Raw genomic sequence first — 16,377 nt, 5'->3', positions numbered from 1 at the left:
TTTTTTTTGGTTCAGTAAATAAAAATTGTATCACTAACGTTAAAATATCCTCAATATAAGTGCCACTAGTCAAAAGGACTAAAAAAAATAAAACTAAATTTTGAAGAATTTATTTTTAATAACTATCCCTACTAACATAAAAATAATTTTTATTTAAAAGCAATTCTACAAAGACTGAGGTTTAGTATTTTTATATCAGTTCACAAATAATCAATAGTGTCTTTAGGATAGCACAGAACATAATTCTGTATGTAAACATTCTTTTGGAGTATTGTTACATTTGTAAGTGGAAATCAGATAGAGATACACAGTTTTTATATAAACCAACTTATATTATGAAATAAACAAGTAAATTTAGAATTCTTTTATATAAAACTTGTCCCATAGAACGAGGAACTTCGGAAATACAAATCTTTATAAAAAAATTGAACGTTTATATTTAGTAATGCAATGTGTTTAAAATTTTTGAACCTCTATTTACTAAAAAATAATTATATGCTGTCTAAAAATTACTGATATAATGTTTCTTAGTAAAGTTACTATCTCCCCACCAAGGATTGATTACTCTGTCTAGTTCTGTTTTTTACCAAAAAAGTTAATAAACTCCAGTAAATTAATATTAAATCTAAAGCAGGGTTTAAAGTACTAATTTCAAAGCTCAGTAAGATTTAAAACATTGTTGTGCAAAAAAGTGTGGTTATTATTTTTAGGAAATTATTTGATAGGCCTGTATATATACGTTTAATTAGTACACCAATATCTAAACAATAGTTATATTAATATTCTCACCACTCGTTTTATTAGCTTAGATAAGAAAACTTTATCTAAATTAAGATTAAAAATCTTATTTATTTTCATTGCAAATACATGTGACCAACTCTTGTTCTAAACTTTTTGATGCAGTAATATCTTGAACTACTAATCAGATTCAATTATTTTACGTAGATCTTATTAGTTTTATAGTTGAAATATAACGCTTAATATACAGATGTAAGGAACTTTTTACTTTGTATTTTATTTTCTTCTTTTTACATAGAAGCACTGTACAGTGCAATAAAATTAAACTATGATCAAAAAATTTTGTTTACATAACTGTTTTATAGTTCAAACAAAAAAAAAATTTTAAATAGTGTTTTTTATAAAATTAGAAAAGAAGTTAAAACACTAAAAAGTTTTAAACAATGTATTTTGACAAATTTTACACTTAAAATTTACGCAACTAAAAACATGTATACATATTATGAGCAATAAAATTAAAACTCATATTGTACTGATGACACATTTAAAAACCAGTGTGACAAATTTCAACTAAACATATCTTCGGTTAAAAATTGGTACAAATTATCTAACAAGTAGAACGCTAATTAGAATATCAAACTAGTTTCGATGTTTTCATGTTATAAAGAGAAACAAATATAGCAAAAAATCAATACAATTTATAAAAAGGTTCAAACAGATTGGTACTTTTTTCAAAAGTATGAAACAAATATTAAGTCCAAAGAATGTTTACTAAAATATTTAGAGTTTCAAACTGGGAAAACATTAACTCAACAAAGAAAAATATTGTTCTGTAATTTAACTTTTTATTTACTAAAAATAAAACGAACATTTTAGTAACCAGTATATCAACTCGTCATGATTACTAAAAAAACAAAACGATAAAACCACAATTGTAAATAAATATTTTTTTATTTTTATTTTCCTTCTTCAATTTTCACGGATATTATAGAAAGGTCCACCATGAATCTGAAATAAAAAATCGATATAATTTTTTTCAAGTTTATTTTAAATACTTTATTGCAGAAAATAATTAAGATAAAAACTTTTTTTTTTTTAATTTATCAACTATTTTCTCTAATTAACCTTATGTTAAATTGGAAAAGATTTAAAAACTTGAGAATTAATTTTTTAATATTGTAATAAAAAAAATTATTATTAGTTCTTTTAATAGTCTTTATACTAGCTTTATTGTCACTTCTCCGTAAAATTAAGTACAATTAGTTGCAATTAAATGGCTATTTTTAGTTTTATACCCTATCAGAATCTTTATAGTAATAAATAATAATTTTAAAGTGTTACATGAATTCAAAAGGCCTAGTCAAACTTTTCTAAAAACTTTAAACCTATCAACTTTCCGTGACTTGAAGTGGTTATCAGTGTAGTAATTAGCTCAAAATTTTAAATAATACATGTTGTTATTATAAAGAAAACAACTATTTATTTACCTGTTGTACTTTTTAACACACTTCTCCGCTTGCTTTTTGCTTTCAAACACGCCAACAGCTACATTCTTGTTCATGTGGAACGACTGTGAAATAATTGATGTTTTTTAAATATTTATATAATTTTTATTAAAAGAACTTCAGTTAAACTTTTAATTTAACTCAAACCTTATTCTTGCAATTGCATTTACTTAGCTGAAAAATCAAACTAGCCATAATAATTAAATATCTATTTTAGGTGATAAAAAATGTACAAAATAATAATACATTCAGGTATTACAGGTTAATCTTATTATCAGTTAAAAATATTTATCAAAACATCAACCTGAAGTTGCCCGACTGATTTCAGCATCTTTTTAACTTGATCACCGCTCGTTTGAGATGATAAATTCCCAACTATAACAGTCTTCATTGAATTCTGTTAAAATATTTATATATTTATTATTAATTAATTCGTTTGAGATGATAAATTCCCAACTATAACAGTCTTCATTGAATTCTGTTAAAATATTTTTATATTTATTATTGTTTTGTTTGAGATGATAAATTTCCTACTACTACCGTTTTCATTGAATTCTGTTGAAATATTTTCATATTTACTATTATTAATTTGTTTGAGAAGATAAATTACCAACTATAACAGTCTTCATTGAATTCTGTTAAAATATTTTCATATTTACTATTATTAATTTGTTTGAGATGATAAATTACCAACTATAACAGTCTTCATTGAGTTCTAAAAATTTATTTAAAGTACATTTTTTTAATTTTAAGCATCTAGTACATTTACTCATAATGTTGAAGGTTACTGAAACTCTAAACAAAAGTTAAATTAATGTTTATAGGAGAAATTAAAAGAACCAAGTTTGCCGTGATTATAACTTATAACATTTTTGTAGCTACAAAACTTTGAAGATAAAATTCAACAGCTGTGAAATTTTGTTTAAATAAACACAAAAATTAAATTTAAAAAAATAACAAAATAAAAAACTCACCGGATTGCTAAGCCTGGCACCTGTTCGAAAATAAATAATTTATAATTTTTTGCACAAATATTTAATTGTTTAGCTGATTTATTATTTGGTATACATTCTAACTTTAAGAATAAATTAAAATAATTAATTTTTAACTTAAGTTTTAGTAGCAACATAAAAACTAATTTAGGTTTACAGTTATAACACAATTTTTTTTTAAATAGGACATATATTTAAAAAATAGTACATTACAATTTTTTTTACAATACAATAAAAGTTTTAATGGTAACCTAATATATTTAAAAGTTTTAAAAAATTTCAGTTAGAAGTAGTTTTAGTTCTTATTTCAATAAAAATTACATACAAAATATTTAAATTAAAATTTTTTGAAATATTTATGAAGTTTTTAATTTTTAGAAATTTACAAAATGAAATATTAGCCTAAATTTTTTATCAAAACTAATAATAAATTCATTATGTTTCTTACTATTAACTTTTAACTGTAAAATACTCAAACAACAAAGTAAAAACTTTACTGGTGATAAACTTTACATTGTATTAAACAACAACAACTGATTTGAAGAATTCTAAACATACATTATTACAATAAATCATAAAACTTTTTAATCAAGTTGTTAAACTAATACTTGATTTAAGATAGTTGTTTGAATAATTATAAGTAACACAAACATTTTTAAAGCAGTAAAAAAAAACTTTAAATTCAAAAACAGATTATCAAATTCATTGTTCTTGGTTAGCTCTTTACATGTTTAAATAAACAGATTGTTTATCTAGTATGTGTAGGTTTAAACAAAACTTATGATTTTAGGTAAATTTTAAAAAAATAATTCTATTGAAAGTAAGAAAAATACAAAATTTTAAAGACTGAATAACAATTAAAGGCTTCAAGAATTCCAATAGTTCATTGCAAAAGTAAATAAAAAAAGTTTTTTTTTCAAACTACTTTGATTTTTTGAAAACATTTTTTGGAAACATTTTTTGACTTTAACATCATTTTTACATTTTTCACAACTTATGAAAAAATATATTAATAATAGAAAGCAATATGGAAAAGACTACATAACAATTACATTACAATGTGCGTAGCAAAAACGTTATATTAACAACATATGTTTCATAAAAATATAAACCATCATAAAATGTTTTAATCAAATTGTTTGATCGGTTTCAAAACTAGATTAGTAACTTCGTTGTTAATTAACAAATCATAACACGTTTCAACTACTAAATTATTTTATTTAATACTTGAACACTTTTAAGCAACACTAAAGATTAATAAGTAGCAAAGTTAATTCCTTTTTATTGTAAATAATTCAAAAAAAAAGATTAATGACAGAGTATGTGTTTAAACAACTTTTTTTTTATTTACAAAGTAAAATTTTAATTTATTCATCTTTATTTATCTTTTTTTAAATAATAAAAAAAAATTACTGCATGACTAAAAAGACAGCAATTACATTACAATGTACGTAGAAAACACGTCATTGTAAAACACATGTTTTATTTATAAATAACTTGAAACATAAATAGCTGACGTGATTAATTACAATCGATAAAGTTTAAACCAGTTAAATAAAAATTTTCTTGTATGTAAAATCAATGTTTAAAAACCTATTTAAATACTATTATCAAGTTAATGTTTTTATACTAATAATATAATTTTCTGTATTTGTACTTTTTATAACTTTATCCCTTATCTTAAGCAAACTATTTCACAAAAATTCATAAAAAGTTATATAAAATATTATATCATATATAATATTATCTTATATTTAATCATCTATATACAATTACATGAACAAACTTTTAGCACTAGCAGTATTATCATTAATTAATATAGATCAAATAGAATAAAATGTTTACATTGAACCAAAACCAATCAGGACCAGTAATTTTTCAAATAATTTTTTATTTGATTTTATAAAAAATATTTAAATAATTAAATAAATACAAAATTTTCGCACTAGCAGTATTATTACTTTTATTTCTATTTTATATTCAATAACATTTAAATAAAAAAAATAAAAACAAACTTTTCGCACTAGCAGCATTATTATCCCTCATCAGTCGTTTCCTGGATTTTTCTTCCAGAAACTTCTTTCTCCTTTCCTGCTGCTCCTCAACTTTTCTCCTGTACTCCTCGTCCACGTCGTACGACGGAGACTGTGACGTCATAATTAGTAATTAAAATAAAATTGGTAACATTACTAACAAATATATAAGTTTGAAAACTTCATTGTAATTGTGTAAACTTAAATATTATTATGTTACGGCCAACTGTTTATGAGAAATTTTTTCCGAGTTCTCTGAATTTCTTCCAGGTTTTTAAAAGTTTCCACGTTTTTGGGTTTATTTTTAGTTTAAGGTTGAAATCTGTGCTAAGCAGTATAAAAAAATTCAAAAGATAATGTAAACCTCCTGGAAAATTGATTTTGATAAAAAAAATTAAATGATGACAAAATTTTTTTATCTATATGATGGATTTTTTGGTGAAATTGAACTTTTACAACTTGCAGAAAATGTTCAAAAATCCAGGTGCTAAAATTTCTATGCTAAATTGTCAAATTCCAGATTTTTTTCAGGGTTCTAGGTTTTTTGACCACCATGTGTTATTCAATCAAAAATAAAATCAAACATAAAATCTTTATATTTCTAACACGCTTTAAAGCTAAACCGTTGTGATAAATTAAAAAATAGAAGTTCAACCAAAACTATAGACATAATAGCACAAAATTATAAGCAACAGTTTAATTTAATATAATAAACTAACTCTATCTGCACTTTTAACTTGGTTGTTGTTACTGCTAGGTGGAGGCTTCAATCTGCTTTTCACCGATTTATTTTCTAGCTTGTTTGTTTTAACTGCTGGTTTATTCGGAGACGCTTTCACTGTTTTTACAGATGCAGCAGTATTATTCGTGGATTTTTTATTGTTTTGAGTATTTTTCACAGTCTTCGTGGCCTCATTTTTCACAGTCACTTTGTTCCTGTATTTTTTTTGTAAAGTTAAGTCTTAATAAATTGTTATTATAGGCAATAAACATCTTAAATTTATTAATCTATTCACGTTTGGATAAGCAGTATTATATAATATTGGTTTATTATAAGAACACTCAGAGTACTTAACTTGACTTTAAGGAGATAAATAAAAATATCACAATATTTACAAAACAATATTTTGCTCAGTAAAGATCTTCAGTTAAAATTAAACTCTTACTTAAAGAGAATGAATTGAAGTTATATAAAAAAAAAATTTAATTAAATATAAATAAGTAAAGCATAATTTTTAAATTAAAACTGTTTTTTAACAAACCTGAGAACTTTCCTTGCAGGTTCGACTTTTCTCTCCACCTTCACCGTTCTCTTTATGCTCGTGACGTCACTCTTCTTCGTTACGTCCGTAGAACCGTTTTGTTTTGTGACGTCATTTTTAGCGGGTGTAAATTCGGGCGCGGTCGGGTTCAAAACGACATTTTGCGCCCGTGCTTGGGCCTGAACTGCTATTTGGGGTTGAACTTGTTGGGTTATTTGAGGGAAGCCTGGCGGGGGTTTGGAGAAGTCAGGAATGACCTGTGAAATTAATTAAATTTATTAGTGGATGATATTCATGGATGATTTCAGTTTTTTGATTCAAATCCTTAAATTACTTGTGAACAAACATCATACAAGTTAATGTTCAAAAACTAGTGGGTAAGAGATCAAAAAAAAAACATTTGGATGTAGATGTTCAAAGATCAAAATTGTGAAAATCATTTTTTGATTAAATCATATAATTACTTGTAAATAAACATCATACAAGTTAATGTTCAAAAACTAGTGGATAGAAATCCAAATAACACTTTAACTTAGAGATTCAAAGATCAAAAATTGATATATTTTTTCTTACTATCTTTATACTCTTACCTGTTATATTTATAGTTTTTATACAGGGTTGCCAAATGTTTTTTGCAAACTTTCTCGAGGTTTTCAAAATTTCTTTCAAGTTTTAAAAATTACACGCTTTAGGGTTTATTTTTAGTTTAAAGTTAAGTTTGAGGTAAAAAACTGTGTTGAATAGAATAATAACATTGAAAAAATAACCTAAAGATTCTTTAAATGTGTTTTTTATAAAAAAAAAATATTTTGAGAAAAAAAAAACTATCTATATGATAATTTTTTTGTGTCAAATCAGAACTCTAATTAACGTAACATTTAAAAATTGCTTAAAATTCCAGGTTTTTAGCGACTTTTGTTCAAGAGTTAAGATTTTTTTTATCAATTTTTCAAATTCCAAGTTTTTCCAGGATTCCAGCTTTTTTGCCAACCCTGGTTTATAGAATTTAGAGTACATCATCGAACTTAAGATAAAGCAAAAACTTCAAAAAAAAAAAATACTATCAAAAATCAGTTATGAAACTTGAGTTACGAAAGATATATAAACTTACAAAAGTTTCAGAATTTCGTAATATTCAATAGTACGAAAAAAACATACATATAACTACCTGCAATGGTTGCTGCTGCTGAAATGCGAACAAGTGCTGCGGTTGAAACAAGCTTTGTGACGTCAGAATGGCGGGAGGCAGTGACGTCATGATCGGTACTTGCTGGGGAGTCTTCTTGCGGAAGTTGGGGTTTATGTGGATCTTCGGTTTTGGTTTTGTTCCTGATAAAATATATTAAATAACAATTTAATTTCTTAATTAAAAAAAAGACTATTTGAATTCAAAGTTGAAGAAAAATTTGTTGGATTGCTTTTTTTCGGAAAAAGATAAGTTTGTTTTCAAACTATTAGGTTTGAATTGAAGTTTTCTAAATATTCTTAAAAGCAAAACAAAGTTTATAAACCTTAAATTAGTAGCTACAAAATTGACTTAACAACTAAGGTTGTTAGTATTTAAAATCTAACATTTCTACCTTGTTTTTGCAATACTACTTAATGCAAAATACTAATCTTGTTTAAGCTGAGGAACATAAGGTTCAGTACTCCTACTATATCAGTACTATATTTATAATATTAAATGGTACAATAAACTTTATTGGATAATAGTCAGAAAACATTGGTAAAAAAGCATATTATAAAATTTCAATAACATTCAAACCGTAACCCTGCGTTAACTTGAGACAATGTTTGTATTAATTTATAATATTAGTTAAATGATTGAATTCTAATTTATTCACCTTCTTTAAACTGAGGAAATTTTTTATTAACTATTAGTAAAATTATTGAATCAACAACTCAATCTTTTTAAAACTCTTACCTGTTTTAAACTGAGGAACATAAGGTTCGGGACTCCTTTTCCTCCTTGAACTCCTTTCGGGGCTTCCTCCGCGGATCTTGACCCTGCGACTTTGCTCTATCAGTTTCCTGTTAAAATAAAAATAAATTAAGCTTATTGTATTTGTTGGTATGTATATTATACAGTAAACTTGAAGTGAATAAAATTTGTTCATATTGTGTAAAAAATAACTATGTTGTATATGTTGGTATGTAAATTAAAAATCTTTATACATTATACAAATCTAAAGTGAGTAACATTTGTTCAAGCTATTTTTAGCACCTCAAAACTTTACAAAATTAACTACAAAAATGTCGTTATTTAACAAAACCAAACACACTTAATGCAAATATTTTTTATTTTTTAACTGACTGCTGTAAAGTATGCCATACAAATAAATATTTTCACCTACCATTACATTTTAATACGAACAACATTAATTCTAGCTAGCATTATTACGTATTCTAGCTAGAAAAGTTTTATTACTAAAAATTACCTTTCCTTCTGCATTTTAATCCTAGCTGCTTCCAATTCTTTAGAAGCTTCCAATTTCGCTTTCCTCAGTAAATCCTCGTTGTTTTGGGCAATTAGTTGCTGTTGCACTTGTTGGCTAGTAACTGTGAAAATATGATATTATAGTTAACATAAATACTGATAATATTTCAAGAATAGTTGATACAATTTCTCATTAACTTAAGATCAATAGTTAAGCAGCAATGTTTTAAATTTGCAATGATTTTTTAAATCAACTATTCCAGAAGTACACAAACATTTTTTCAAAATACAAAATGTGACACAAGTCAATGTTTTGGTTTCAAAATTACAGAAACAAGCATTTGTCAAACTTTATTCAATGAACAAAACCTACCTGCAACAGTGGGCTGTCTGTTTGTGGTCTGAAGCACCGGAATATTTGATGTTGGACCAACTTGCACATTATTGTTGGTAACCTGAACTTGGTTGCTAGTGGTTACGGGTTGAACTTGGTTGCCATGCAACGCGTTCACTTGGTTACCAGCTTGTTTCATCTGCTGGTTGACAACTTGTTGGGGTGCTTTCTTGACAACTTGCTTCATCCTGGGTTGTTGGTTGCTAGGCACTACAACTTGTTGCCTCATGTTGCTAGGGGCGACCGTCCTTATCGCCATCAGTGGTTTGGGCGGCGACATTGCGGGTTTGGGGCCCAAGCGGCTCTTCACCCCTTTCATTTGAGGAGGAGCACCCAAAATGCTGCCGCTGAAGCTCATCGGCGGACCCCGCATCATTTGGTTGCCAGGGAAACCCTGTTGCTGGGGCCTCATCATCATCTGGGGTGGCATTCGGAACCTCTGAAAGTTGTTCGGAGGGATTCCCCTTTGCAGAAAGTGTCTTTGTGGTGGCATCCTCTGCACTTGCTGACCTTTTAAATATTTCGTAAGTGCAACAAAAAATGCGCGAGAAAATTTGTGAGACCCAAAAAATAAAAAAACTTTTTTTTGTTTCATGATTAAGAATGAATTACAATGATAATTTTTATTTAAAACTTCCATTGTTTAGCTGTAAAAAAAATATTTAAAAAAAAGATTTTCGAGCCATAAACTAAGAAAAGTGCCAGAAAAAAGCTTGTAGCTATCAACTATTTGTAAACTTTGAGACATAAAAAGAGTAAGGTTCTAAAAAATATCTTTAAATGTTAAGGAGCTTAAGATTAAGACTTTAAGCAAAAAAAAATATTTAAAAAAACTGTTTTAAGTAGTTTTATAAATCGTATTACATCAAGAATACTATGTGATTTGTATGAATCTTGGAAACACTGGCTAATTTGAAAAATGATGGTCTAAATAAAATTGATAAATTGTAAAAAAATTAAAGCTTTAAAATAACAAACCCCACCTAAAGTTTTAAGCTGACATTTTAAGTTGAATTCAAAAACTAAACAATTTTCATTTGTTTAAACTTTGAAATATTCTGTCGAAGTCAAATTAAGTCTGAGTAAATTAGGAGACTGAACAACAAAATTACAATTAAGTTTTACAAAGTCTATAAAGTTTTAGAAAACTATTTAAGGAAATTATTATAATTTAGGAAACTTAATAAAAAAGCTTAATTAACAAAAATATTTCCTGACTTTTCACTTAAGTTATACAAAAACACAGACAAAATTTAAAAAAAACACAAAAATACAAAGTTGTCTTTACTGCATATGCACTGTCTTTTTTTTTTCTTTTCATTTTATTTCTTTTTTTTTTTTTAATTATTTTTTTTTGTTTTTGAACTTTTTTTTCTTTTTTTTTTTTGATTTTAGGAAATGTGAATTCAGACTAAACTATTAGTATATTTTGACATAGCTAGCTTGTTTATATAAGAAAATAAACTTGACAAATATGAAATCCTACTTAGTGACTTTTTAAATTCACAACAAATAATTAATCTAGACAAGCTAAGTTGTAGGATAAAAGATAGTCTGTTTTAAATTTATAGTTTTTGAAATAAAATTAGTTATCCAACCTAAAAAAATTTCTTAGATTACTAATATTAAATGATCAACAAATACTGGATGAGCTGTTTTAAATATCGGTGAACTCCAGGGTTGCCGCTAGTTTTTTCAAAATTTTTTTTAGGTTTTTAAAAGTACACATTTCCGGGTCTGTTTTTAGTTTAGAGTTAAGTTTAAAGTAGGTGTTAGAAAGTATAAAAACATTGCAAAGATACTGTAAAGCTACTTTAGTATGTTTTTAAATAAAAAAAATTTGATGTTAACAAAAATGTTTTATTTATATTATAGACTTTTTAATTCAAATCAAAATTTTACTACTGAACATGTGAAAATTGTTAAAATTCCAGGTTTTTCAGTGATTTTTGTTCAAAATTTAAGTTTTTTTTTTAATTTCACAAATTTCAGGTTTTTCCAGGTTTTTTTTGCCTAAATTACCAAATTCTAGGTAAAGTGGCAACCCTGAAATTCGTATAAATCTAAACATTAGAAATTTAAGTAGATCTGGAGTTACTTACACAAACATTTATATAATTTAAATGTTAACTAGATAGAACAAAATTAAACCCATCTAATACCTAATTATACCATTTAGTTTTTTAAGTTAACTTTTGAAAACCTATTTACAACATTTTGATTCATCAAAAGGCCTTATAAAACAGTTTTTTTTTAGTTTTTCAATGCTAAACAAGAAAATAAAACATGAAAATTAATGAATTCTAACTCTTTTAGAAGATATTATTGTCATGTAATGTAAAATATCCTTTATACTTATTTAATTCACAGTATTACTAAATGTTGACAAGGTTAAATCTTAATTTTGTTTAGGCAAATTTCGAGAGATCTAATAAACTTTATATTTTAAATAATTTTGGCTAAGTTTTTAAAAAATACTAAAATTAGATCTTAGTTGTAGTTCTTTCTTCATATTTCCTTTTGTTTAACTTTTTTATTGTTTTTTTTCGTTTTTTTTTAACTTTATTTTCATACTTTTTTTTATTTTCACTTTTTTTCTATTTGATTTTTTTTTTCTTTTTCTTTTTTTAAATTTTTTTTTTTTTTCTTTTTCGTTTTTTTTTTTTTGCTTTAGTGCATATGCATTGATAGACATAAAAACAAAAACAAAAACTCAATTAAAAATCTTAATAGAATAATTTAAACTTATTTAATGATATTTTGTACAACTTACATTAGAAAAGTCTAGATCAAAAAAAAATTACCCATAAATAGTTTAAATTTAAAAATTCAAATTTGATCAAAGTAAGCTTATTATTAAACTTAACAGTTTAAACGTTTACCATTCTACTTAATTATTAATAAAAAGTTTTTACATAGTTATTATTTAGAGCTTATTAATCTTTTAAAGCAAAATTTAAAGGCTTTTAATTTAAACTATCGAAAGCTATAAATAGAAGTAAGTTGCACAAACATCAGATATTAATATTATATCAAGGAAGCTTATAAATTAGTTCTATAAGTATGTGTATTAAAAAAATCTATGCCATAAGTAATATGATTAACTTTCAAACTAGTGTAAGTGAAATTAATTTTGCTATGACTGTTATAACGTAAGCAGCTAAAAATGATTAATTATTACATGATTGGTTAAAAAATAGTAGCTAATTTAAATGCTTATATATTTATACCTTTTAATCTCAATTTTTAATAAAATTGAAAGTTATCTTAAGTTTTAACACATTTTAAAAATATTTAAAACATAATTCAACTTTTAACTAAAATTTAAAATTTTAAAACTTATTTTGTATGGCTTAGGAGCAAAACTTTTTAGAGAAAACTAAAATAAGTATTTCTATCGAGCTTATTTAAAAGTAAGAAGCTGTTTTGAGCTTTTAAATCTGAAACTTTATATCTGAAAATAGCTTTTATTATTTCAGCATTTGTGAATAGGTTTGAATAGTTAGGAATAACATAAGTATAAAGTTAGGCTTGTAGCTTTAAAACACATAAGCTTTCTTGAGCATCAAAAAATATGCTCAATTACAAATAAAATACTTTTCAGCAAATTTTTATTAAACACTTACGATGCATCATAGGCATCATACCCCTGTGAGGAGGTTGTTGCTGATTTTTGTTTCTGTTTTTATTTCTTTTCTTGTTCTTTTTATTGTTCTGCTCCTGGTTGAAATCAGCCAACTTTTTCTGATCTTCTTTCGAGAGTTCGAGCGTGTCAGGAATTTCACGTTTGCCGCTGAAACTGAAATGCAAATAATTATAATTTATTAATATTTACTTGTTTTATAATAATTCTTTGCTGTGTATACTGTCATTTGTATACAGTGTTTAAGGGACTTTGAAAAAAACATTAGAAGGTGTTGAAATAAGTAGTCTACAAACTAATAAAAATTTAAAAGGTTAAAGTGTATGCTTTGTGATTTGATTTAAAATTCAAAGTTCTTAACAAGTTAAAACAGTTGCAATAAGCAAGAAATTAGGATTAAAGAATTTAAATAGACACCTTTTTAAGCTTAATGTAATAAGAGTTATAAAACCTAAATTTTGCAAAAAAACAGTTTACATAAACAACTTTAATTATTTAATGCTAATATCACAATATATGCTGAGGTATATCTAAACTCAACTAACTTATTGCTCTAGGAAGTGATAGATTTGAAAGTGATTTATCATAGTTTATCTTTATTAATTAAACTTATATATTATAAGAGACCTAAAGAAATAAACTTGAGCTTTTAGTACTAAAAAACCATCAACCAACTTATTGCTCTCAGAAGTAACAGTCTTGAAGGTGATCCTTTCAGATTTAAATTTTCCCCTCCCAGAATCACTATCCTCATCATCGCTTTCGTCATCCGATGCTTGATCGTGATTGGACGAGGCTTGTTCATCTGCGTCGTGATTGGCCGAACTCACCGAATCGTGACGAGTTGGAGGGTTCTCGTTGGCTGTTTCGGGTTCTTTGAAGGATGGTTCGTCAAAGGAGGGTTCTTCGAGAAATTCTTCTGGTTGGTTTGGCTGTAGTAATGTAAATATTTTATACTTTGTTATTTTCATGAACATAATTATAGTCATTAAATTAAAGTTAATTCATGTATAAGGACTATAATTTCATTAAACACTAAAAACCTTTACCTGACAAAACTTGTAACACACATGTACACAAAAAAGCACACGTTTAGCAACATTAACTTAACATAAATAATATATAAAAAAAACGGATAAAAATTATCACCACACATAACTAATTATTGATGCTTTATTGAAATAACATTGTTGAAAGTGGTAAACAAGTTTTTAATTTATTTGAGACAAAAATGTATAACATACAATTCAAAAGAATCAAAATTTTAACTATGCTAGTCACTAAATTAATAAATCAAAACAGAATTAATAATTTACAGTAGCAAATAATTTCTTAAATGTTTACCTCATCAAACTTTTGACTGGGTTCATCAAAAGCTTCATGCTTCGTAGGAGTCTCAACAACAGACTGGTTGAAGCTTCTTTCAACATTGAGACTTTCATCAATTTGAGGACCTGCTCCGACGTTTTTAACAGTTTCGTTGTGGGTGTTTTCCCATTTTCGATCCGCTTCCTCGTCTGAGGAGTACAGCAGTTCCTCGTCTAACTCATCCGCTCCGAAATTCTGTAAGTTGTACCGTGAAAATTTACGTTTGAGTTATAATGTTAGCCATGTTTAAATAAATCTGATCACAAAAAAATACTTGGTATATGAATTTACTTTGTGTACTTAACTTTGAAAAATAATTATAATTTGGAGATATAAATACAGTAAATCACAAATGTTGTCGGTATAATGAATAGTTTTAAATTACACAATACTTATAAAACTCAAAATGCTTCATCTTGTTAATGTTTAATAATCAGTAATTCAGACATTGTTAATTGTAATTTTTTTATATGTAATAAACGTAAATGTGCCCATCATTTTAAAAATTTCTTAAAGTCATAAGAGGGAAAGCAATTTTTTAAGTTTTCTGGTCTTTTGAAGGAGTAAAGATCTCAAACTTTGCTATAAGTTGTATTTTACTGTTCTGTAGATTAATTTTAGTTTTTTAATACATATGAGTAGAAAGTCGAAGAGTTCAATAAGTTTCTTACTCTATCTTTATAAATCTATCTTCTCTTAGAGTTTTAACAATCATACTTTAAGAAATACCTTTTTTTATGTTAGAATATTGATTTTGTTTAAAATAATTTAAAAGTAAATAAAATATATACTTTTGGTCATAATATACATATGCTTTTTTTTTTGTATACATTTTTATATTTTATCTTTAACATAAGAAAATTTTCAGGACATTTGAAGTTATTGTATTAAATTTTTGATAAATTCTTAAGTTTCTGGTAAAATTAGTAGTTCAATTTTTAATGAACTGATTTTATCTTAATACTCAAATTTTTTTTAAATGTTTTTCTAAAAGGAATTCATACTATCTAATTTCAGTTTTCAAATACATAAGCAGGGTTGCCACAGATAAAGTTGAAAAAAAAACTGACTTTAATTAAAACCAATTCAAAAATACATAACTAAAGACTTTAAATTATGTTAAGTTTTCAATCTTATTTGTATACAGGTTAAAAAAACATATTTTAATTTACTCTGAAAAATCAATTATAACCTGAAAAATAAAGAGTTGCGAAAGCAAAACTTTTTTGAAAATAACATAAGCAATATACAGTTTTTATTGATGACATTATTTTATTAAGTGTCATTTATATCAAATTTTGTGAATTTTTCTGACTTTATTTTTCCAAATCCCTTATTTTTTCCTGACTTTTGTTTTTTTATTTTACCTGATTCTGTGGCATTTTACGAAATCATAGAACCATTGTTAAACTTTTTTTTAAATGTTTAATCCCTATGGCTTTAAAAGAAGTGGAACAGTAACAAAATTGTTTACATTAATGAGCTTTCACTGTAAAATATATAAAAACTTTTTAAACAACTAAAAATTTGTAAACACATTTAAATCTGATTTTTCTCCCTAGTGTTAAATTGCTTTCTTCAATAGTAACCTCAAATTATAAAATTTTAATTTATTTTTGTAACTAATCTACACTTTATAAGGTTTGATAATGAACGATTTATTGCACTTGTGTAATTTATTTACACATTTCTGTGCAAATATAAAAATAAAACTTGAACTTTTATAAATTTACTTGGTACTTAATTTAAAACTTGCATCAAGCATTCACATACTTATATTTATTAAATAAGCTTAAGGTGATACTAATTAAATAGCAAGCAAAAACTCAGTGGTAATAATTAAAGGCTAATAGCTTAATTTTTAATTCATAATAACATGTTTTCTATATAAAATGAATTATAACAATCAAATTGAAACATACCTGGAAATCATCTCCAATCAAGTCTTCTTCTTCAAAATTTGACATTTTACTTTGCTTTATTATTATCTAACTATTTAAAATCT

The 16,377-nt window shown here is 25.5% G+C and overlaps 1 protein-coding gene across 1 annotated transcript; it reads right to left on the bottom strand.

Annotated features, from left to right (window-relative positions):
* Positions 1-1,220: 1,220 nt before the first annotated feature.
* Positions 1,221-16,377, bottom strand: LOC145830155 (uncharacterized). Its single transcript, XM_082938053.1, has 15 exons — positions 16,295-16,377; positions 14,349-14,567; positions 13,680-13,936; positions 12,988-13,160; positions 9,341-9,871; positions 8,969-9,089; positions 8,455-8,561; positions 7,699-7,859; positions 6,531-6,787; positions 5,988-6,204; positions 5,251-5,380; positions 3,218-3,237; positions 2,548-2,640; positions 2,226-2,308; positions 1,221-1,746 (listed from the first exon to the last, which is right to left on the bottom strand). The coding sequence occupies exons 1-15, from the start codon at positions 16,337-16,339 to the stop codon at positions 1,695-1,697; spliced, it is 2,466 nt and encodes an 821-aa protein (XP_082794179.1). The 5' UTR covers positions 16,340-16,377; the 3' UTR covers positions 1,221-1,694.

The sequence above is a fragment of the Thalia democratica genome, chromosome 1 (genome assembly GCF_965202585.1).
Source record: "Thalia democratica chromosome 1, ktThaDemo2.hap1.1, whole genome shotgun sequence".
Lineage (NCBI taxonomy): Eukaryota > Metazoa > Chordata > Thaliacea > Salpida > Salpidae > Thalia > Thalia democratica.
Note: the sequence above shows the minus strand (reverse complement) of the source record. Positions and strands in the feature narration are given on the sequence as shown.